The 26,209-nt window shown below is 33.8% G+C and overlaps 1 protein-coding gene across 7 annotated transcripts; it reads right to left on the bottom strand.

The window, feature by feature from the left end:
- Positions 1–17,905: 17,905 nt before the first annotated feature.
- Positions 17,906–23,945, bottom strand: LOC120075027 (Ribosomal L18p/L5e family protein). 7 transcript variants are annotated; one of them, XM_039028166.2, is made up of 2 exons: positions 23,486–23,945; positions 17,906–18,221 (listed from the first exon to the last, which is right to left on the bottom strand). In XM_039028166.2, the coding sequence occupies exons 1-2, from the start codon at positions 23,853–23,855 to the stop codon at positions 18,094–18,096; spliced, it is 498 nt and encodes a 165-aa protein (XP_038884094.1). In that variant the 5' UTR covers positions 23,856–23,945; the 3' UTR covers positions 17,906–18,093. The 7 variants fall into 7 exon arrangements, with proteins under 7 accessions (XP_038884094.1, XP_038884096.1, XP_038884097.1 ...); XM_039028168.2 differs by having other exon boundaries at positions 17,906–18,141; positions 23,486–23,944; XM_039028169.2 differs by having other exon boundaries at positions 17,906–18,119; positions 23,486–23,944.
- Positions 23,946–26,209: the final 2,264 nt, after the last annotated feature.

Raw genomic sequence — 26,209 nt, 5'->3', positions numbered from 1 at the left:
AAATATCGAACCTAAAGTATTATGTATAATGCACAAAAATTTTCTTATATAACAAAATTTAGATCTAATTTTTGTAGTCTATTAATAATAGACCATATTGAGTATATTAATGATAGATTGTATTGTTAGTTGAAGTCTATCAATAATAGATCATATCATTAGTTGGAATCTATCACCGTTAAATTTTGTCATATTTAGTAATTCTTTAAAAATGGTACTATACACTTGATTATTATTCATAAAAGTTGTGATCAATTAATATACGCCTCCTTTGATAACAATTTTTGTTTTTAGTTTTTGAAATCTATGCTTGTGGACTTCTCAAATTTTCATTCCAATTATATATGGTTTTTTAGGAAAAACATGAATTATTAATAAAATTCTAAAAACAAAAATAACTTTTGAATTTGTTTTTTTAAGCTCGTTTAATAATCACTTCATTTTTTTTTATTCTTGTGATTTTTGAAAATTAATGCCTATTTTCCATGTTTATAATAATTTGTATCTTTCTTAAATATAATTTGTATCTTTCTTAAATATAATGGTTATATTTTTAGTTAAATTCTAAAAATAAAAACAAATCTTTAAAAACTATTTTTTTAATTTTCAAAATTTGATTTGATTTTTAAACCATTGGTAAACAAGTAGATAACAACGGACAAAATTTAGAGCTAAAAATAGTCTTTATAGGATTATTTTAAAAACAAAAAACGAAAAACGAAATGGTTACCAGACGAGACCATAACTTTTTGTTTTGTTTTTAAATTCTTTTCCAAAAAAAAAAAAGAGAGAAAATCATCTACATCCATATTTTAACCTCATCAGCATTTTAAACCACAATAAACATATATTGCCATAGAGATTCGAGGTTAAATCCTTCCATTTAAAAAAACGGAAACATTTTAAACTTGTGCATACAATCATAATAATTATGCTACCATTCTTTCTTCCATTTCATTGTCACTAAATTTCTCACGATAACTACAAAAATATCAGAGATCAACGGTTTATATTTTGCCAACATGAGCTATCTCATCTGCCATGAACTTGATTTGAGGTGGATTCTCACCCCATATTTAGAATTTGAATAAAATTTGGCCTACGAATTGAAATCGAATGATATTTGGTTTATGATTTAAAATCGAATGAAATTTGGCCTTAAAAACGAAGAGGAAGAGAAGGAAAATGGGATGCTTTTGATAATTTCATAAGAGGATGATGTCAGACAAAGCCAAAAACCATTTATTTTTAAAAGGTAGGTTAAATTTCAAAGAGCATTTTCTCCATATTCTTCATTGGTTACCTTTCTTTCAGGAATTTTTTCTTTAAATAATGTTATTTTAATAGTTATTAACAAAAATAGGTTTGAGAGGAAATTATTAACAAAAATAGGTGTATAAATCGTGTACCCAATACACGATGACCTCTAAATCGTGTATTCGATCTACGACTTTTAATGACCTAACGCGAGCAGACTACCACATGGACAGTCATGCAGCGTTGAGTGAAAATTATAGAATTTTTATTAGGCCTCCACCTACTAGCAATTTCGATAAGGTTTTGACACGCATCTCAACAAATAAAGATTACATAATTGAAAATTTCCAAAGGTAGCTGACAAGACAGGACCCCTAACTGGTATTTTATCCTTTTGGAATCTTTCTTTTTTGAAAAAGATAAGATTACGATAAGATTTATCGGTGGGACAGTACCCTTGACCTTATCTCATCATAATGGGAAAAGTAATAATAAAGCAATAAAGCACAAAGCAATAATAAAACAATAAAGGTAGATAGATGGGATATGTCTGCATTATCTTCAAGCACGCTTGATAAGATCTTCAATTGATAGCTATTGATGATGTCACCCAGTTTCTCCTGAATGGCCTTGATTGGAACGGCTATTGAATATATCTACCGTATCAACTCTTTTGAGACTACGATCCAGGGTCTTACTCTTTCGGCTATCCCGCCTATTTTGATTGCCCAATGTAATCCTTATGAGTTAATGGGATATTATAGTCATTTCTTTCATAGTGATCTGTCCGAGCTTTACAATCTTCAGCTAACCGCTGTGGCCGGTGGGTGGTTAATCCACTTCACAAACATACTATCTCCATCATCTCTGCCTCAAATGTAGGTTCTTTTGAACGGCGATAATAATTGCAGACCGATTACACACCTTTGTACAAAAGTGATTTAAATAATTTACATAATTTTAAGTTTAAATAAACATTTGAGTCAATATTTCTTAGACTAATTTGGCTGTGAGTCTAAAAATGGGTCATTGATGTCGTAATTGGCGAAGGGGTCATAATCATCTTCGACTTCATTATTTCTGATGCAGAAGAATTTGCATCTTCTAGAGTTTCGTCATGGTCTGATAACTGCTCAACGACTGTATTGAGCACTGAAGTAAAATCAGCGTGTGATCCTGCTCCAGCGAGAGAACTCATGATTGAATTTTTCATCAAAGTAAATTGTTCATCTTCTTGATGAGATAAATCTTGTAGATGAACATTGACTTTGAACCAATCTTTTAGTTTTGACGCTTCTAGGTGAGAGTAGTCAAACTTTTCCCACCACTTGATCCTTAGTGCTATGCATAAGGCTTTAAAATTTCCATATGGTCCTAGTTGGAAATTCCAACAAAAGATCCACGAAATTTGAAAATATAATGCAAATCTAAACGTCTTTGAACGAGGAGACGCGTAGATGCTATTTTGAAAAAGGTGGTAAGACCTTTGGACTTCTACTGGGAAGATTTCTTCTGATAGTCCAAAATGGTTCCACAATGATTGAAACCAATTTGGAAAATTCATTTGCTTACAAAATGTCACAAACCAAGAATGGTTGTATGCTTGAAACCAGAAGATATTATATCATGCTCGCATGTAGTCATGGTATGTATATGTTTAAGGTTTGAAGGGTTTTGAGAATTTTTTTACAATAAACATCTCTTGATTCTAGTGGGATGGAGTTAGCACTTTGAATATTGTCAATTTTGAGTATACGATTTTTGAAAGATTGGAACGATCCGAAACAATGAGTAATTTCCACGGATTTGGTGTCCACCAAGATGAATTCATAGAAAGTTCTTGTCTTTGATACATCTTCGGGAAGATAGTTCAATCCGTGAGGGAAAACTTGAGAACAGACTTCTTGAATGGATGGTCCGTCAAATTCTGGCTCGATCATTATATCAACCATTGTTGTTTAAGTGAAATATCCCGAAATTGGTGGCCTCGGTTGGAAAACATTTGGTTTTACCACTTGGGAAAATGTTGATGGGTTTTAGGAATTAAATTTGAAGATGGCCTAATGGGTCTCTTATTTGAGTTGTTTGCTCCCGAAGGACGTAACGGTGTTGTTGAGGGCTGAGGAGGCAGGCTTAAGGATCCTGACTGTATTGAAAGTGCCTTCTGGGAACTGCCTTGGCGCCTTCTAGACACGACTTCAAAGTTGGTGTCCATGGCATAATTGTCTGTACTCATGGGAGATGGTGCAGAAGATTGAGAGATAAGTTGTTTGTCCTTTGAAATACTAGACAAAACACGCAGCGGAATAAGGATCTAATTATACTCTAATTGCTTCTAATTAAAAGAAAAATAGCATGCAACCCTAAATTAATTAATTAGGTTTTTTCAAAAATAACCTTTGAAGCTCCCGAAACGCTTTCATCTCCACCCGAACACGAACTGGACAACCACTAGAGCTGACCTACTATCCTCTGGACTCAGAACCGGATTGTGGGACCCGATGAATGAAGAAACCGAGAGAGAGAAAGAGATGAAAATAGGAGATGGATTTTTCTTTTTGGTTTGGGTTTTTTTTTTCCAACCCAATTCAGAAATTAGTTTTCTATCTGAAATGGCAAAAGTTTTTTTCATCCAATTTGAAAGCCCAAATTTATAGAAAAAAGTCATGCAACATTTGCTTGAAACAAATTCATAAAAACCCAAGACCTCAAAATACACTATCTAAGTGGGCTTGATGTCTCCACTATAAGCCATCACCTAGCCCACCATCTTGTTAGTAGAATTATCCAACAAAAGTTTGGATTTTCCCACTAACTTTAGTCAAAGGGCAAAATAGTCATTTTGTCAAAGTCAAACTTTGACCGAAAAGTCAACATTTTGACTTTTTATGATTTTTTCCGTGTTGATTTTGACCTCCCGAGCATGAATCAAAATTCATTTTCTCAAAATTCAAATCAATTTGAATATAAGGTCGGTCAAAGTTTGACTTTTCAAAGTCAAAAGTCAACTCTTTGACTTTTTACATCTTTGACTATTTCCATTATTTCCGAGCTTCCGAATATGAACGCATTCATATTCTTGATATATAAATCACATTTAAACATTAAAGTTGTATCTCTAAACTGAAAAACTGATCACTATATCACATATACTTGTCGATTTCTCTCTCTTCACCTAATTCGAATTGTTCGAATTATTCTATCAAACTGTTCTAAGTTTATTCCATATGAGCTAGTAGGGGAACCTAATGGACCTATAGATCATGGGCTCCAACGATCCGAGATTAGCTGGCTAAAACTCTTTTCAGAGCTAATCAACATTCGTTAACTCACGGGTCATTCCACTATAGTCCCGTAGTTGCACTCCCCTCACTATAGATATATTAGTGTCTATATGATATAACCATGATTAGTAAGTTAATCCTTCACAGGTTGATCGTAATCTCGGCTGGGTCATAAAAACCGTTTTACCCCCGAGACTACATCTTATTCCTTAAGTTTCACCAATCCTCTAATGAACAATTGGTTTAAGGTCCAACCTATAAACCGAACCCCTCTCGGTCCAAGGAGGGGGTGGGGCCCCTTGTTCTAGACCTAGATTCAGTACTAAAGGGAACAACCTATCTACTATCCCTATAATGAGTAGGAGTGAATTCCGTCTTGCACCCTATGTTCCCAACTATCCATCTGATCTTACCCCTAAAATGGGAGGTTTACTGGGACAGCGATAATGAGCTGTCTTTACCTATGCAGATCTAAAGATAATTCCGAGTGAACAGAAGTTCATAGTTAGCTTAGGATTAAGATTAAGTTACCTAGGTCATCAATTAAATAAATAATCAGTTTTATACATTAAATGGCGTTCAGAACGTAAAAAGTGACTATTTCATGGTTCAATCATATGTAAACTCTTTACATAGGATGCCCCTATTTTTATGTCTCCACATGAACGATTTAGGATCACATCGTTTGTATTAACTACAAAATGGGCTACATCCATAGTGTCCCCAGAATAAGATGCCCAACCTTCTTCATATATTGTAGACCATTTTGGCTATATATTTGAACTTGATCTACATTTATGTCACTACGTAAAGTTCGCACTACATTAAATAGCCTCAGGACCTTAGTTTATTGGATTCAATATTACAATTTCAATAACAATTTTATCGAAAAACAAAACAGAATATGTTTATCAATTTACAAACTACAAGTTTTAGGACATAAAATCCAACAATACTAGCCTTGGAAGGGCTAGCCTGAATGCTCTGCGTCAGCAGAGACCGCCTTAGTGGCCGAGGACAGCCAGGAGTTTCCATGAGCTTTTAGGGGTTTTTGAGGGAGATATTTTTTTTTTTAGGAGGTTGTTCCCTTGAGAGGTGTTCTCTGCTTAGATAATCCGCAAGAGAGTTTTCCGTGTCTTTTATGGGCTCAATTTTGAAATCAAAACAGGATAAGATTGTCTGCCATCTTGCAAAGATTTGCTTTGAAACTAGATTCTTCACATCCTTTTCAAAGATGTATTTACTAGCCTTTGAATCCGTTCACACCAGAAAATCTTTGTTGATAAGATCTCCTTGGAACTTTTGAACACAATTTACTATTGCGAGAATCTCCTTTTTTTTTACTGTGGAATAGTTCTTGAGCATCATTCCAGACTCCATAATAATAACGGACTACTGTTTCTCTTCCGTTAATTCCTTGCTTGAGAATGTCGTCCTAACCAATGTCAGATGCATTGGTTTCCACAATTTGATAAGCTTTTTCATCCATTAGTGATAAGCATGAGATGCCTTTTGCTAAAGCTTTTATTTATTGGACTGCTCGAGTATGCTCGTTCGTCCATGGTTTTGGGTTCTTTTTCAATCTGTCATAAACGGAGAGACAGATGGTACAGAGGTCTTTGATAAAGTCTCCAATATAATTTACATATCTAAAAAAATGTTGGAGCTGTGTCTTTTCTTGAATAGTGTCTGGAAACTTATCCACAAAATCTAGCGATCGTTGGATTGGTTTGATTATTCCTTAATTAATGTCATAACCAAGAAATCTAATTTTCGTTTGAAAAAATTTGATCTTTGGTAAAGACACCACAAGACCATTTGTCTTAATAATGTTGAAGAACACTTGCAAGTGCTTAAAGTGATATTCAATTATATTTGAGAATACCAAGACATCATCTGTATAGACGATAGTGAAATCCTGATATTTGTTGAATATGTCATTCATGACATTCTGAAATTCTAAATGAGCATTTTTTAATCCAAATGGCATGACGTTCCATTGGTATTGTCCGAATGGGACGTTGAAGGTAGTTTTATATCTGTCCTTTGCAGATACTTGGATTTGCCAAAATCAAGATTTCATATCGAACTTTGAGAAAACCTTGGCTGAGGTTATTCTTTTTAATAAATCTTGTCAATTAGGAAAGGGATACTTAATCCATTTGAGAGCCTTATTAAGGGGTTTATAGTTGATTACCAATCTCGGAACTCCTCGTTCCTTCTCGGCTTGATTATTGACGTAAAAGGCCGAACAGGACCATGGGCTTTTTTATGGGCTAATAAGCCCTTTTCGAAGAAGCTCATCAATTTCTGCCTTGCAGATTTTGATTAGGTATTTTGACATTTGAATGGGTCTGGCCTTAGTGGGAATTTGGGCTTCATCAAATCCATCGACATATGGGAGCTCAACTATATGTTTTTTGCGGGCCTAAAAGGCATTTGGGATGTCCGAACAAATTTCAGCTTCCATTTTCTTTAGCAGATGCTGGATTTTCTTTAGCAATTTGGTTAGCAGCTTTCTTATTCTTAATGTCATCTTGAAGGAACTCAATTTGCTTCTCTTTCTTAGAAATCCTATTGATAAACTATTGGATTTCTTCTTCAATATTTGATATGTACTTAGGAGTTATCGGATGATAGAACTCAAAAATCATTATTTCCCAAATTTCTGAGATGATAATCCTTTCTCAGAAACATGAAAAGGGTATAATTGAGTAAGGAAGGGTGTGCCCAGAATAACTTCCTCTAATAGGTCTTTGACTAAAATAAATGTGTTAACGAAACACACATCTCCTTTGCAAATATGCGCTTTTGGCAACTTATAATTAATGTGAAGTCTTTGATTGTTGGCTCCTCTTAGAACTTCCATTGTTTTTTCAAAATACCTTGAGGGTATTAATCCTTCTTGGATGATGTTTTGGTCTATTCTATAATCCAGTAAGGAAACTGCTTCAAACTTGAAATCTTGAACCTTAATGGTGACTTTAGATAACCATTTTTTATGGTAGACTTTATTGATATAGTTGATTCCTTCTAAATCATCTCTTTGAACTCTTGAAGTTTCTTCTAGGGTAATCGCTTTTGCTTATTGCTTTGGAAATCATTGAATGCATTTTCCAGGATCGACAGTCGTTACTTATTGATGGCGACTTCCCTTTTGAGCTTCTCGACTTCCAAGTGGAGGTCAGAAGCCTTTACGGATTTTTGGAATGACTTATTATTGACCTGATCGAGTATTTCTTGAAAGGAATATTGAATTGGCTCTAAGACTTAAGGCTTCGTATTTTGGCCTTCTAGAGACTCTGGAAGTTTTAGGAATACCGTTTTTTGAGATATTTCATCAGGAAGCTCTTCTATTAGATTAAGTAGGTGTTCCTGGTCTTTTGTTAAAACATTGATACATCTTGTGCAAGGGACAGCCTCTTCTGAAAGTTGAGAGGAATTAGAAGAATATCCTTCAGAGGAGGAATCTTCAATAACTTCATTGAATAGTCCCTCGAAAGATGATTCTTCTGAAACAGATATTTCATCTTCAGAACGGATGGCAAATAAAAGAGATTGTTTTAGGTCATTGTCAACTCTAGGCTATTGATTTTTCTTATCAAGAGGCATTTATTAGCATAGTGATCATGTTTGTTGCATTGGAAACAAGTGGTTCCTTTCTTTTTGGAATACTTCTTGTTTCTATTGTAGTATTTCCTCTTTCGGGGTTTTTCTTCATCTTTCGTTCATCTTCCTTTGCTGTAGGATTTCTTAGAAGATTTATTCTTTATTTTTGAAGGTGGTAGATCTTGTTCGACGCCGTATTGTTTGCAGAAAGTCCCTAATTCCTTTCGATAATCTGCATTTTTTATGATTCTTTTATTATGGTTGTTATCTTTACAAAGACTTAAGTATAGTGCCTGAATGTTACTGGTAATGTCTTCGTACGTGAGAGAGTTCCAGTTGATTTTATTTCCTTCGAAGATCTCAAACATCTTCTAATAAAAATTTTTGGCAATATAAGGAGGTAATCCTTCTACGAATTTTTGTTTCCAAATTTCGTCTCCGCGGGATATAAGGTTATAAAGTCGCGCCATAAAAACGTCCTTGTACCATTTGAAATCACTCATCTTTCTACAACGCATCTTGAGAAGTGCTTCAGTAGCTTGATTACTGTAGATGATTGTCTGTCCTACAAAGTGTTTCATTGCAGTGTATACCAATGAGTTAACCATATCTAGTTCATTTTGCATTATCTCCATTGGGGCAATTCCTGCTCCTAGATTTCCTTCTTGCTTTACTGTAACTATCTTAGTGGCAGTTAGAATAGTCTGCCTTTCCCGTTCAGAAAGTTGATTGTGCCACCAGCTTCTCAAATTTCCTATGAATCCTGAAACCATAATGTGAGCGTGTTTAGAACAGTTTTTCTAGTACTATAGGCGGTAGCAAATAGAAGCATTTCTTGGAAAATATTCATCATTTGTTGATCGGAACATCCGTCAATGTTCTAACTTATAACAGAGGTTCCATCATAAGTCTTTTGATCTGGACGAAAATCATCCCATCCTAGATCTGGAGGAGAGGGTTTTGCATAATGATTCTTCATCTCTTTTCTATAAGAGACAACATGAAGGATTTTTGTATAAGATGCAGAAGGCCCTTGGACTCTTTTATCATATTAACAACTTTGGAGACTTTGGTCTTCTTTGAAGAGTCTATTTCTCCTTTGTCAATCTTGAATACTGACAATTTTGTATTGATCTCAGCAACAAGTTCTTCTGGATTGCCTTTCAGATCTCCAATGGGAAAGGTATTTGGTTGGAAGATTGGTCGATTTGGATTAATCTTTGGTATGCCCTTAAGGCTTGAACTTAAGGTAGCTTTTTTATCATTTATTTTCTCAACTGTCTAAGAGGTGGTCATTAGCATTTTGTTTGAGTAATTCAGCTGATGTTGGATGTTTTTTATTTCTCGTACTCCAACTTTCGAGACTTTCTCTTCATCGATGGTTTTGTACGGAAAGGATACCATCTTGATGGTCGGGACTATCGGGTGAGAAAAATAGGATTCTTCCTCAGGCGGATAGTCTGCATCTATCTGTTTTCCACTGGTGGTAATCCAAGTAGGGCTTTGTTTGAGAGTGAAACAGCAACGTTCTGCCGCTTCATCTCTTTCTTTCATTCTTTTGAAGAAATCTCCTTCCAGGATGAAAGCTTCTCTGGTCTCCTTTGGTTGAGATATATAGAGATCTATATATTGACTGTACTTTCGCTCATATCTTTGCTCAGGAGTCTCATAAGTCGATAGTACATTAATTTGATTGTAAATTGGTTCTGATCTCCTTTCCATATCGGATTGAGTAGGAGACAAAGAACCTTCGTTCCTTTCACACTGAATGTCTAGAATCGATCTTTCAAAATCTACAGACGTTCTCATTGACTTAGATCTGGAAGTGTGATTAGTTGGTCGCATTTCGGAAGAAATGCTTGGCCTATTACTCATAATTTCTTGAATCCTGAGATATCTTGGTTCTGAATAGAACTGAACTTCAACATCCCTGTTATGATGTTCTATGATCGTAGCATCCTCACTTTGTTTTGTAATAGGAGTATTCGCTCCTGAAATTCTCCAAACTCGATTCTATGTGAGTTCACTCCATTGTAGAAGCTTTGGAACAGTCACAGAGGATTTCTCAATATTGACTTCCATAAGCATGGTACTTCCTTTAAGAGATATTTCTAAAGCTCTCAACGATACATTTTTATGCATTAGCTTGAAATATACACGATAGCAGACGACAAACGGGAGGGATCCATTTTTTAATTCGAGGCCTTGAGAGTGGATATCGAGGCGGAGGGCATCTCTGAGATATGCGTTAAATCCTGATTTGCACATGAAGTAAACTGGTCCTCTTTCAAGGTTGGATTGGACGATTCCTAGAATAGAGTGTGAGAATCGAAGATGCCTCTTATCTCTGAGCGCAAGATAGACTGGAACATCTAATCCTTATCTGAATAGAGGTTTAAGGGCCACTTGAACACATCCGATGTGTAAATATTTGAATCTATCTATGGCTTGCTCTATAGATTCTCTTGGAAGAAGGCTGATTTCGGTAAACTCATCCTTCATTGTGAGATTTTTCGAGGTGATGACAATGAAGTCAGTTTGAGAGAAATAAAGTTGTTGATCTTATAGATTAGTTTTGGATCCAACATAGGAATAGGTCTAATATTTTAGACGATCTTCAACCTTAGAAATTTATGCTTCGGCTGAATTATATTTTTGAATACTTAGGGGATCATCAATACTTTGAGGTTCTTTGGATTGTGAAGAAGAGGCAGTGTTATCGAGGATCATTTGGGGGGTGAGAAATATTATAGAGTAATTTAGAAAGCATGGAGAGAGAGAGAGAGTGAACCTTGGGAATTTGAAGCAATCTGTCAAAACTTTCTTTAAAGGTGTGATGAAAGTAATGATATTAAGCTAACATTGAAACAAATTAGAATCTTCAATCGATCGATCTTTAATCTTTGTAAGACTTAAACGTATCCATCACATTTTGTGATAATTTATATTCCGCCATCAAGGTTAACCATGCCTTTTTTCGGATAGAATACAAATTAATCACTAAATATGATATATCCTTTAGCCTTTCAAGGATAAAGAGACTTCTTATTCAAATTTCTTGGAATGTTAGTTTAAGATCATGACTAAAAGTCATACCTTTGAATTAAATCTTAACTTTCATGCTTCATTTCCCCCAAGGCTCTAGGGAGAGAGACTACTCCATAGAGAGAAAATTTGATGAAAAGTTGAGCTTGAAGGCTCTGATACCATTTAAGGTCGAGATCGAGTGCTACTTATAGAATTTTTATTAGCCCTCCGCCTACTAGCAATTCCGATAAGGTTTTGGCACGCGTCCCAACAAATAAAGATTACATAATTGAAAATTTCCAAATGTGGCTACCCCTAACTGGCATTTTATCATTTTGGAATCTATCTTTTTTGAAAAAAATAAAATTACAATAAGATTTTTCGGTGGGATAGGACCCCCACTTGACCTTATCTCATCATAATGGAAAAAGTAATAATAAAGCAATAAAGCACAAAGCAATGATAAAGCAATAAAGGTAGATAGATGGGATATATTTGCATTATCTTCAAGCACGCTTGATAAGATCTTCAATTGATAGCTATTGATGATGTCACCCAGTTTCTTCTGAATGGCCTTGATTGGAACGACTATTGAATATATCTACCGTATCAACTCTTTTGAGACTACGATCCAGGGTCTTACTCTTTCGGCTATCCCGCCTATTTTGATTGCCCAATGTAATCCTTATGAGTTAATGGGATATTATAGTCATTTCTTTCATAGTGATCTGTCCAAGCTTTACAATCTTCAGCTAACCGCTGTGGCCGGTGGGTGGTTAATCCACTTCACAAACATACTATCTCCATCATCTCTGCCTCAAATGTAGGTTCTTTTAAACGGCGATAATAATTGTAGACTGATTACACACCTTTGTACAAAAGCGATTTAAATAATTTACATAATTTTAAATTTAAATAAACATCTTGGTATAATATCTTGGTGGACACCAAATCCGTAGAAATTACTCATGTTCCGAATCGTTCCAATCCTTCAAAAATCTTATACTCAAAATTGAGAATATTCAAAGTGCTAACTCCATCCTACTGAAATCAAGGGATGTTTATAGCAAAGAAATTCTCAAAACCATTCAAACCTCAAACATATACATACCGTGACTACATGCGAGCATGGTATAATATCTTCTGGTTTCAAGCATACGAAAATTCTTGGTTTGTGACATTTTGTAAGCAAGCTTACAAAATGCATTTTCCAAATTGGTTTCAATCATGATGGAACTATTTTGGACTATCAGAAGAAATCTTCCTAATAGAAGTCCAAAGGTCTTACCACCTTTCTCAAAATAGCATCTATGCGTCTCCTCTTTCAAAGACGGGTAGATTTGCATTATATTTTCAAATTCCGTGGATCTTTTGTTGGAATTTCTAACTAGGACCATATAGAAATTTAAAGCCTTAAGCAAAGCACTAAGGATCAAATGGTGGGAAAAGTTTGACTACTCTCACCTAGAAGCGTCAAAACTAAAAGATTGGTTCAAAACCAATGTTCATCTACAAGATCTATCTCCTCAAGAAGACAATTTACTTTGACGAAAAATTCAATCATGAGTTCTCTCGCTGGAGCAGGATCACACGCTGATTTTACTTCAGTTCTCAATACAGTCATTAGGCAGTTATCAGACCATGATGAAACTCAAGAAGATGCAAATTCTTATACATCAGTAAATAATGAAGTTGAAGATGACGAAGATGATTATGACCCCTTCGTCGACTACGACATCAATGACCCATTTTTAGCCTCACAGCCAAATTAGTCTAAGAAATGGTGACTCAAATGTTTATTTAAATTTAAAATTATGTAAATTATTTAAATCGCTTTTGTACAAAAGTGTGTAATCAGTCTGCAATTATGATCACCATTCAAAAGAACCTACATTTGAGGTAGAAATGATGGAGATAGTCTGCAATTATGGCCATAGCGGTTAGCTAAAGATTGGAAAGCTTAGACAGATCACTGTGAGAGAAATGACTATAATATCCCATTAACTCATAAAGATTACGTTGGGTAATCAAAGTAGGCGGGGTAGCCGAAAGAGTAAGACCCTGGATCGTAGTCTCAAAAGAGTTGATACGGTAGATATATTCAATAGTCGTTCCGATCAAGGCCATTCAGGAGAAACTGGGTGACATCATCAATAGCTATCAATTGAAGATCTTATCAAGCGTGCTTGAAGATAATGCAGACATATCCCATCTATCTACCTTTATTGCTTTATTATTGCTTTGTGCTTTATTGCTTTATTATTACTTTTCCCATTATGATGAGATAAGGTCAAGTGGGGGTCCTGTCCCGCCGACAAATCTTATCGTAATATTATCTTTTTCAAAAAAGAAAGATTCCAAAAGGATAAAATGCCAGTCACGGGGCCCTGTCCTGTCAGCCACCTTTGGAATTTTTCAATTATGTAATCTCTATTTGTTGGGAAGTGTGTCAAAACCTTATCGAAATTTCTAGTAAGCGGAGGCCTAATAACAATTCTATAAGTAGCACTCGATCTCGACCCTAAATGGTATCAGAGCCTTCAAGCTCAACTTTTCATCAAATTTTCTCTCTATGGAGTAGTCTCTCTCTATTGCCTTGGGGGAAATGAAGCATGAAAGTTAAGTTTTTCTTCAAAGGTATGGCTTTTAGTCATGATCTTAAACTGACATTCCAAGCAATTTGAATCAGAAGTCTCTCTTATCCTTGAAAGGCTAAAGGATATATCATATTTAGTGATTAATTTGTATTCTAAGGTCAAGTGGAGGTCCTGTCCCACCGATAAATCTTATCGTAATCTCATCTTTTTTCTAAAAATAAAAATTCCAAAAGGATAAAATGACAGTCAAGGGTCTTGTCCTTCAGCCACCTTCGGAATTTTTCAATTATGTAATCTTTATTTATTGGGACGCGTGTCAAAACCTTATCGGAATTGCTAGTAGGCGGATGCCTAACAACAATTCTATAAGTAGCACTCGATCTCGACCCTAAATGGTATCAGAGCCTTCAAGCTCAACTTTTCATCAAATTTTCTCTCTATAGAGTAGTCTCTCTCTCTAGATCCTTGGGGGAAATGAAGCATGAAAGTTAAGATCTTCTTCAAAGGTATAGCATTTCGTCATGATCTTAAACTAACACTCCAAGAAATTTGAATCATAAGTTCTCTTATCCTTGAAAGGTTAAAGGATATATCATATTTAGTGATTAATTTGTATTCTATCCGAAAGAAGGCATGGTAAACCTTGATGGCAGAATACAAATTATCACAAAATGTGATGGATACGTTTAAGTCTTACCAAGATTAAAGATCAATCGATTGAAGATTCTAATTTGTTTCAATGTTAGCTTAATATCATTACTTTCATCACACCTTTAAAGAAAGTTTTGACAGATTGCTTCAAAATCCCAAGGTTCACTCTCTCCCTCCTCATGTTTTCTAAATTACTCTCTAAGATTTCTCACCCCTAAATGATCCTCGATAACACTGCCTCTTCCTCACAATCCAAGGAACCTCAAAGTATTGATGATCCCCGAAGTATCATTCAAAAATACAATTCAGTTGAAGCAGAAATTGCTAAGGTTGAAGATCGTCTAAAAAAAATTGATCTATAAGATCAACAACTTCAATTTCTCTCAATCTGACGTCATTGTCATCACCGAGAAAAATCTCACAATGAATGATGAGTTTACCAAAATCAGCCTTCTTCCAAGAGAATCTATAGAGCAAACCATAGATAGATTCGAATATTTACACATCGAATGTGCTCAAGTGACCCTTAAACCTCTATTCAGAGAAGGATTAGATGTTCCAATCTATCTTGCGCTCAGAGATAAGAGATATCTTCAATTCTCACACTCTATTCTAGGAATCGTTCAATCCAACCTTGAAAGAGAACCAGATTACTTCACGTGCAAACCGAGATTTATTGTTTCCCTTCAAGACGCAAATCTCATAGATGCCCTCAGACTCGATGTCCATTCTCAAGGTCTCGAAATAAAAGACGGATCCCTCCTGTTTGCGGTCTGTTATGCTAATGCATACAAATGTATCGTCGAGAGCTTTAGAAATATCTCCTAAAGGAAGCATCATGCTTATGGAAATCAATATTGAGAAATCCTCAGTGATTGTCCCAAAGCTTCTACAATGGAGTGAACTCATACAGAATCCAGTTTGGAGAATTCCAGGAGCAAATACTCCTCTTACAAAACAAAGTGAGGATGCTACGATCACAGAACATCATAACGAGGATGTTGAAGTTCAGTTCTATTCAGAACCAAGATATCCCTAGATTCAAGAAATTATTAGTAGGACAAGCATTTCTTCCAAAACGTGGCCAACTAGTCACACTTCCAGATCTATCCCCAGATCTACGTCAATGAGAACGTCCGTAGATTTTAAAAGATCGATTCTAGACATTCAGTATGAAAGGAACGAAGGTTATTTGTCTCCTACTCAATTCGACATGAATTGGAGATCAAAACCAATTTACAATCAAATTAGTGTATTATCGACTTATGAGACTCCTGAGCATAGATATGAGCAAAAGTACAGTCAATACATAGATTTCTATATATCTCAACCAAAGGAGACCAGAGGAGCTTCATCCTAAAAGGAGATTTCTTCAAAAGAATGAAAGAAAGAGATGAAGCAGCAAAACGCCGCTATTTCAGAAGCAGCAGAAAATCTATCAATGATAGATCATATCATTAGTTGGAATCTATCACCGTTAAATTTTGTCATATTTAGTAATTCTTTAAAAATTGTGCTATACACTTGATTATTATCCCAAAAAGTGGTTATCAATTAATATACACCTCGTTTGGTAACAATTTTTGTTTTTATTTTTTGAAATCTATGCTTGTAGTCTTCTCAAATTTTCATTCCAGTTATATATGGTTTTTAAGGAAAAACATGAATTACTAATAAAATTCTAAAAACAAAAATAACTTTTGAATTGTTTTTTTAAGCCTCGTTTAATAATCATTTCATTTTTTTTTATTCTTGTGGTTTTTTGAAAATGAATGCCTATTTTCCAACCATTACTTATAATAATTTGTATCTTTCTTAAATATAATGGTTACATTTTTAGTTAAATTCTAAAAATAGAAACAAATTTTTAAAAACTAACTTTTTAGTTTTCAAAATTTGGCTTGCTTTTTAAACCATGGGTAAACAAGTAGATAACAACGGACAAAATTTAGAGATAGAAATAGTATCTATAGAATTATTTCAAAAACAGAAAACAAAAAACGAAATGATTACCAACGAGACAATAACTTTTTGTTTTTATTTTTAAATTCTTTTCTGAAAAAGGAAAAAAGAGAGAAAGTCATCCACATCCATATTTTAAACTCATCAGCATTTTAAACCACAATAAACATATATAGCCATAGAGATTCAAGGTTGAATTCTTCCATTTAAAAAAACAGAAACATTTTAAACTTGTACATACAATCATAACAATTACGCTCCCATTCTTTATTCCATTTCATTATCACTAAATTTCTCACGATAACTACAAATGAGAGATCAATGGTTTATATTCTGCCAACATGAGCTATCTCAGCTGCCACTTGATTTGAGGTGGATTCTCACCCCATATTTCGAATTTGAATAAAATTTGGCCTACGAATTGAAATCGAAGGGAAGAGAAGGAAAATGGGATGCTTTTGGTAATTTCATGAGAGGATGATGTCAGACAAAGCCAAAAACCATTTATTTTTAAAAGGTAGGTTAAATTTCAAAGAGCATTTTCTCCATATTCTTCATTGGTGACCTTATTTTCAGGAAATTTTTCTTTAAATAATGTTATTTTAATAATTATTAACAAAAATAGGTTTGAGTGGAAATTATTGACAAAAATAGATGTTTAAATCGTGTTCTTGATACACGATTACCTCTAAATCGTGTATTTAATATATGACTTCCTATGAACTGGCACGAGCAGACTACCACATGGACAATCATGCAGTGTTGACCAGGTAATCGCGGGGTCCACTATTACCCTAAGTCTTAGTGGTCCCTTGAACCACCTCGTGGCCCCTTCCTCTTCCTTCCATTCGAAAGCTTTCTCCCTTCCTTCCTCCTCACTAGCGTCGATCGCCAACTCCGCCGTCGTCCGCCGTTTCTGATCTTGTTACTATTGTCATCGTGAACCGATCTACAACCCGTCGTCTCCAATCTTTATTGTCGTTTGCCTCAGGTAAAGTTTTTTCTTTATTTTTTTTTCTAATATATGAATTTGGGACTAAGTTCAAGAATAGTGCACTTTTAAATTAATGACAAAAATGGGATAGATGGGAAAGAAATTTTAAAAATAGATGAAATTGGAAAGTATTGACAAAAATATGGTTATTTTTTGGGGAAAGAAAATCGTGTACCCCGTACACGATTAGACTTTTAATCCAGTTGGTGGACTGGTCAAGGACGTACTCGTGGACTGGGTACATGATTTCCATAATCGTAGACTCGATCCACGATTTCTTTTTCTTTTTTTAATCAATTTAGCTATTTTTTCTAATTTTTAACTAACAAATTCCTTCCTTACTAAACTTAATTATATATTTAATCTGCAATAAAAACTTAATTATTTTGCACTCATATTAAAAAAATTGTGACTTCACTAAAATATGTCTTTGATCAGTGTCACCAATATTGAGTCGTCTTGTTTGTTGAATAATATTTTCTATGTTGACCAATGTTTGAACCCAACTCTAGTAAATTGTGTTGTACTAAATATTGTTGTACTTCTTTGATAAAATTATTCTGTACGGTGAAAAATTGATATTAAACCATATTCATAACATATATTTGGGAAATGTTTGATTTTAAATCTCTTACCATTCTGCAACGTAATTGTATATTCCCCACAAGACAGATGAAATGTGTAGGTTTCTCGTCTGCACAGTAGTGAGGTGTCAATCAAGTTGGTTAAATCCAATCTCTGCAATCCCAAGAAAACCAGCCTGTTCATTGTAGGGAATAATACGTAGATCAAATGGAATAGTATATTGTGCAGATGCCTCCATTCTCCGACAACCCAAAACTACGATAGAAGAACTATCTCATATTAATTGTGAACGATGGGTGTTTTGTTGATATAGTTGTACAGGATTAAAAGGACCAAGCTCCATTACCTAAGAAGTTCAAATTATATTATATAATAAAATCTATTTCCTAAGAATGAATTACATAACATCATTTTGAAATGGCACAATTAGTAGCATTTATCAATAAGAGGTATGTATGTCAAATGCATGTAATTAAAAATTGCAATTGCATGAGAGCTGAATGACTGCCACTTATTATAAAAACAAGTTCCTTCTTTCAAGCTCAAAACTCGTGTGTTATTCTTTATAGGGAGAAATCATACTTATGTCAATTTGTACTTCAAAAATTTGAGTTTCCCTGGCAATAGATGTCACTGTGTGTAGACGTTCATTTTTCCCACCTCTTAAGCTTTCTTATGGCATATTTTGTATAAATGTCCCCACAATCGAGTGTTTCATTAATTTCTTGTCTTCAACGTTCAAAATATAGGATTGTACAATTGAATGTTAGCCTAATTAAAGAAGTAATTGGTAACATTCTAGTAACTTTGAAAACACTATTCATACAATCAGCTGCACTGCTTGTCATCTACCAATAGCGGTACCCACCGTATGTGATTAGGTCCATTTTTCCAAGTCAATATCAGAAAAATATTCAATTCATTTAGAGTTCAGTTGTTTCAACTCTTTCATGCACTGAATCACCTTCGGTGTTGATTTCCTGCCTTAAACACCAAATCTTTTAGTTACTTTGACTTATATTTCGTAGTGAAATTACTAGCAACATGGCGAAGAAAACATGAATTAATGATCTGCAATATTCGATCCCTTCTCTTGCAGAACCGAAGGACCAGAAAACTCAACCAAAAATAGTCGTACCTGGTACATCAGATGGAAGGAAATACCAATCCAATTTTGTTATGTAATGTAATTTGAACTTCTTAGGTAATGGAACACGATCAAATTGGTATTTCCTTCCATCTGATGTACCAGATACGACTATTTTTTATGAGTTTTCTAGTTCTTCAATCCTGCAAGAGAAGAGTTCAAATATTGTAGACCATTAATCTAGATCGATGGAACTCATCTCTATAGAAAGTATAAGGAGAAATTATTAACCGCCTTATCTAATGATGCAAACGAACATATATTTCCCCTTGCTTTTTGCTATTGTTGAAGGTGAAAATTAGTCCGGGTTTTTTTGGGTATTGCATGAATATGTTACCAAAGAGATGATATTTGCTTGATTTCTAATAGACATAAAGGCATTCTTGCTGCAATTAATAATGAGAAAATTGGTAGGAGTGAACCTAGAGCGTACTATCAATATTGTTTTCGCCATGTTACTAGTAATTTCAATATGAAATATAAATCAAAACAACTAAAAGATTTGGTGTTTAAGGTAGGAAATCAACACCAAAGGCGCAAATTCAACATGAAAGAGTTGAAACAATTGAACCCTGAATGCCTTGAATATTTTTCTGATATTGACATGAAAAAATGGACCCAATCACATGATAGTGGGTATCGCTATGGGTGAATGACAAGCAATGCAACTGAATGTATGAATGATGTTTTCAAATGTGCAATTACTTCTTTGGTTAGGCTAACATTTTATCACACAATACTATATTTTGAATATTGAAGACAATAAATTAGTGAAGCACTCGACCGTGGGGGCATATATACAGAATATGCCATGAGAAAGCTTAAAAGGTGGGTAAGACGAGCATCTGCACACACAGTAAAATCTATTGACAGAGAAACTCAAACTTTTGAAGTATAAACAAGCATAAGTATGATTTCTCCCTATAAAGGATAACACACAAGTTTTGAGTTTGAAAGAAGGAACTTGTTCTTGTAATAAGTGGCAGTCATTCAAGATTTCATGCTCTCATGTAATTGTAATTTGTAATTACATGCGTTTGACATACATATCTCTTATTAATGAATGCTACTAATTGTGTCATTTCAAGCGATGTTATGTAATTAATTCTTAGGAAATAGAATTTATTATGTAATGGATTTTGTTATGTAATGTAATTTGAACTTCTTAGGTAATAGAGCTCGATCCTTCTAATCCTATACAACTATATCAACAAAATACTCATCGTTCACAATCAATATGGGATAGTTCTTCTAATATAGTTTTGGGTTGTCGGAGAAGGAAGGCATCTGCATAATATATTATCCCATTTGATCTACGTATTATTCCCTACGTTGAACAGGCTAGTTTTCTTGGGGTTAAACAGATCGGATTTATCCAACTTGATTGACACCTCATTACTACTTTAGTTGAGTGTTGGAGATTAGAAACCCACACATTTCACCTGCCTTGTGAAGAATGTACAATTACATTGTAGGATGGTAAGAGATTTCAAATCAAACATTTTTCAAATATATGATAAAAATATTGTTTAATATTAATTTTTTCATCGTAGAGAATAATTTTATTGAAGTACAACAATATTCAGGACAACAAAATTTATTAGAGTTGTGTTCAATGTGTGACCAAACATTGGTCAATATAGAAAGTATTATTCAATAAAAAAAACGACTCAATGTTGGTGATATTGATCAAAGACGTATTCGTCGTAGATGACAAGGGCAACAAGGTGAAGCTAATTTAGAGTCACACGAAGACAACCCCATGCGGGGTAAGGGTCAATGGGTCGTCTTTAAATTTCATGTAAACTTTTATTTTCAAATTAAAGAACTAATTGTAAATCTTATTTGGTATCATGAGATCATTTTTTATTATTTATTTGTAGAGAGATGTATTACTTACTGAAGTCACAATTTTTTTTTAATATGAGTGTAAAATAATTAAGTTTTTATTGTAGATTAAATATATAATTAAGTTTAGTAATAAAGGAAATTGTTAGTTAAAAATTAGAAAAAGAAACAGTTAAATCGATTAAAAAAATCGTAGACCGAGTCCATGATTATGAAAATCGTGGACTCAGTCCACGAGTATGTCCCTGACTAGTCCACCACTGTGCTGACGTGATAGATTAAAGTCTAATCGTGGACGAGATCCACGATTACCCTAAGTCGTGTACCAGTAGTCCGTTAAACCACCCCGTGACCCCTTCCTCTTCCTCCCATTCGAAAGCTTTCTCCCTTCCTCCTCACTACCGCTAGTCACTAACTCTGTTGCAGTCCGCCGTCTCCGATCTTGTTGTTGCTACCGTTGTGAACCAATCTACCACCCGCTGTCTCCAATCTTTGTCACCCGCCGTCTCCAATCTTTGTCGACGTCCGCCTCAAGTAAAGTTTTTCCTTAATTTTTTTTTTTAATATATGAATCTAGAACTAAGTTCAAGAATATATTGCATTTTTAAATTTATGACAAAAATGGAATAGATGGAAAAGTATTTTTAAAAATAAGTAGGAATGGAAAATATTGACAAAAATATGATAGTTTTTTGGGAAAGGAAAATCGTGTACCTGTACATGATTAGACTTTAATCCAGTTAGCACCACATCAGTATAGTCGGTGGGCTGGTCAAGGACGTACTCGTGGACCGAGTCCACGATTTCCATAATCGTGGACCCGATTCATGATTTCTTTTTCTTTTTTTTTTTAACTAATTTAACTATTTTTTTTCTAATTTTTAACTAACAAATACGTTTATTACTAAACTTAATTATATATTTAATCTGCAATGAAAACTTAATTATTCTGCACTCATATTAAAAAAAAATGTTTCACTAAGTATTACATCTCTCTACAAATAAATAAAAAATAACTCATGATACTAAAAAATATTTACAATTAGTTGTTTAATCTGAAAATAAAAGTTTATATGAAATTTAAAGTCGACCCCTGGCCCTTACCCTACATGGGGTTGTCTTCATGTGCCTCTAAATTAGTTTCGTCTTGTTGTCGTTGTCGTCTACGACGAATACATCTTCGATCAATGTCAGCAACATTGAGTTGTTTTGTTTGTTGAATAATACTTTCTATGTTGACCAATGTTTGGTCACACATTGAACCAAACTTTGGTAGATTGTGTTGTACTAAATATTGTTGTACTTCTTCGATAAAATTATTTTGTACGATGAAAAAATTAATATTAAACAATATTCATATCATATATTTGGGAACTAAAATGTAATTGTACATTCCCCACAAGACAGGTGAAATATGTGGGCTTCTGATCTCCAACGCTCAACTAAAGTAGTAATGAGGTGTCAATCAAGTTAGATAAATCTATCTCCCTTCTCCAATAATCCAAAACTACGGTAGAAGAACTATCTCATATGGATTGTGAACAATGGGTATTTTGTTGATATAGTTGTACATGATTAGAAGAACCAAGCTCCATTACCTAAAAAGTTCAAAGTCCAGGACCAGAAAAATAAAAAATAGTCGTACCTAACAGGAAGAAAATACCAATCTAATTTTGTTATGTAATGTAATTTGAATTTCTTAGGTAATAGAACACGATCGGATTGGTATTTCCTTCCGTAGAATTGTAAGATGGTTGGAGATTTAAAATCAGACATTTCTCAAATATATGATATGAATATTGTTTAATATTAATTTTTTTCATTTCATTATTAGTTAGGTTCAATGTGTGACGACTCAATGTTACTGGCACACGAAGACAACCTCATGTGGGATAAGGATCATGGGTCGTTTTAATGTAAATTTCTATTTTCAAATTAAAGAATTATGTACTGTTACAATTTTTTTTAATATAAATGTAAAATAATTAAGTAAACTTACAAATTAAATATATAATTATAAATAAATTTATTAGTTAAAAATTAGAAAAAAAAAAAACAGTTAAATCGATTAAAAAGAAAAAGAAATCGTGGACCGAATCTCCGATCCACGAGTACGTCCTTGACTGAGACTGTGCGATTAAAGCCCGTACCCGATTTCCCTTCCCAAAAACCTCTCACGTATTTTTTAAAATTCTTACTTTTCTATCTCATTTTTTGTCGTTAATTTAAAAATACACTATATTCTTAAACAGAGTCTTTTTTCAGCCAAGGATAAATGGCCAAATTCCATAGGGAAATTGTTCTCTTCTCTATTTCTTTAATTAATTACAACAATTTATATTATTACAATTTTAATCGAATAAAAAAACGAGAGGAAGAGATCAAAAATGTGTCAAAATTCGTATAATAAATCATCGACATGAAGGAGAAGGAATTATACGTGCCCTAAATTCAATCTCAATCGCGAACCGTATAAGCTCCAATCGGAAAGCAAAGAAAAACAAGAATCGAGGCTAGATCGCACCTGTTCCAAGCTTCTCAGCGCCATCAACGGCGACGCCGGAGCGCTGAACAGAATCGAAAAGCGGCAGAACCATCTTCCGATAGTACAGAGGGCGGGAGAACTCTTCGGCGAGATCAATCCGAACATCGGAAACACCGATCTCCTTCAAACGGTGGCCAAGCTTTTCGCCGACGCGAGAGGCGACTTTGGAGTCCCAGAAGTTGTTGGATCGAGGAAAACGGTGGAGTTTAGAGCGGTAATAGGCGACGAATTCCTGCTCGGAGGAAGATGCCATGGCCACGATGGAGGAGGTGGCTGGATTTGTGACCTGGGCAGTGATTTTCCGGCATGAAAGAACCAGGCGGAGGAGGTGGTTCTGGCTTATGGACATGGGGGAGGAAATGGGCGTATTTATTAGGGCTTCAAAATCGCCTTCTGTTCTGTTCTGCCATTGAACTTTGTTTGAACAATTTGGAAATTATAATTTTATATTGGAAAATTTTTATTTTTAACCCAAAAACTTGTTTATTTTCAAAACTAACCTCCTTTTAAGAAAAAGCTAGTTTTTCTTCATCTTTTGAGTGTTTTAACTTTTATATTGATTTTTTTTTTTTTTTTTTTTGGTACGGGTGACCCTTTTTAGAGTACTTTTATGATTGATGATCCAAATTCTAAATTTCTACTTACAATGGTCAATACCATCATAGCACTAACGTAATTGTCATGGCCATATCTATTGTTGCACTAACTCAATGATCATCTCTATGGCGATCTCATTTTTCTTGTGTTTCCCTTATTTTTTAAAAAAATTAGATCGCGATAGGGATAATCAACATATTAGGGCTACTATATATATAGTCATCCCTAACGCAATACTTAATAAAAAATGGTAGTAGAGTTTGACATAAACAAAAGGTTAGAATTCATAAATTTGTGAAGGACGAGTCATTGATCATGAACACGTTTGAAAAAGGATCATTAGTACAAAAACCTCTATTATATTGAAGGTCTCTACATATTAAAAAATCTATTTGATCCTTAATGTTCATTTAAGTGTCTTCAATTTTCTTTTGCCTAATTTACCTAACACAATTTTAAATTCACTTTTAAACATTTCAACTTTAGTTTTGCATCTCATTTTCATGAAAAGTTCCACTTTGATAGTCCTTTAAGAGATACTTTTTCTTTCCTCTTATGGGTCCTAATTTCAAAATTGCATACTATCTACAGGGGAGGTTCAACAAGTTCACAATTTTAGATTCACTTTTAAACATTTTCAAACTTTTTGTAATATGATGCCTTGGTTGTTTTTTTTTTGAATGCATGCATTGTTTTTGCTTTTCCTTTTGTTAGGATGCATTGGTTGTTGTTTGTCCAAAAAATATTATTCACAATCAGACTAAAAAGGATAAAAGTAAAAGATAATTTTAAAACTATTCACATAATAATCTTCTGATAGAAAGGAATGTTTTTTAAAAGAATTGCTAACTTTTAAAATGGATAAACTACGACCATTTTACATAAGCAAATTTCATTCACTGATATTTGATTTCGTATGAGACAATTTAGATTACATCATTATATCGAATTGTCCAAACAATTCTTTCAATCAGTTTGCTACTACTAGTAGTCACTGATAGTTTTTTTATAACTATCTATTAATGATAAAAATTTACACACTTTTATCACTGATAGTCCGTGATAGAAGTGAAACATCTTCGTTCAACAGTCTCCCTATACTTAGAAGAGATATGTTGCTTGAGATTGTTGAAGCTCTCTGTAGATTCCTATAATTCAAGTTGTTGACTACAGAAATCCAAGTCCGATTAGAAGAGGAATGGAGATCGCATTCAAGGAGGCTCTGATTGGTAGGATTGGAGTGATCAAGAGACCCTCCAAATAGACCTTCATGAGCTTGGCCTTCTTAAGAGTAAAAGAAACATCGAAATCCATGAGAGATCGGATGTCCTTCACGTCCTTAGCATTGTCAAAACTAACATACATGAATGTTATATTTGATATACATGAAAAAAAATAATCATATTCATTTATTTAAAAATAAAAAATACATGTGATAAGATTATATATCCATATTGAAACTTCTCTATCTATATCTATGCTAGGGCGTTTCTTCACCATTTTCTCGTCAACACTAGAAAATTTACTCTTTCTTCATTTTTGTTATCTTAATTTATTTACTCTCAACATATTTTAAGATATTGATATAACGTATGTTCAAAGATATACGTGTTCAATCAAAATCTCGGATCTTAAGGCTTACTACTTTACAACTAAGACTTTGATGTAGTTGAATAATATAATTTATCTACCAATCATGGAATGAATATATTGTGTCTATTGGAAAATCTCGGATCTTGATTTTTTTTTTATCATTATTTTGTTAATTTTTTTTTATAATTAGTATATAGTTATATTCAATTTAAAATGTCTATTGGAAAATTGTTATTGATCCATCGATTGCATCTCATATTCATTTTGTTAAATAAAACAATCATGTAATCTTAAGCCTAAAGAAATGTTTAATCAACTATAAAGAGTAAATTAATTAATTAATTAATTAATTATCAATAATAGATTAAACATTAAAAGGTTGTATACAAAAAGTTTTATCATTTCATTCGCAAAGAATTTAAAGAATTTTTCTTTAATTATAATAGGAAACAGTAAGTTAAATTTGTTGAGTTTGAAAAGTTCATTATATGACCAAAAAAAAAAAAAAAAGTT

The sequence above is a fragment of the Benincasa hispida genome, chromosome 4, assembly GCF_027475165.1.
Source record: "Benincasa hispida cultivar pf3 chromosome 4, pf3_genome.v1.1, whole genome shotgun sequence".
NCBI classification, from domain to species: Eukaryota; Viridiplantae; Streptophyta; class Magnoliopsida; order Cucurbitales; family Cucurbitaceae; genus Benincasa; species Benincasa hispida.
This window is presented reverse-complemented; position numbering and strand designations above follow the sequence as displayed.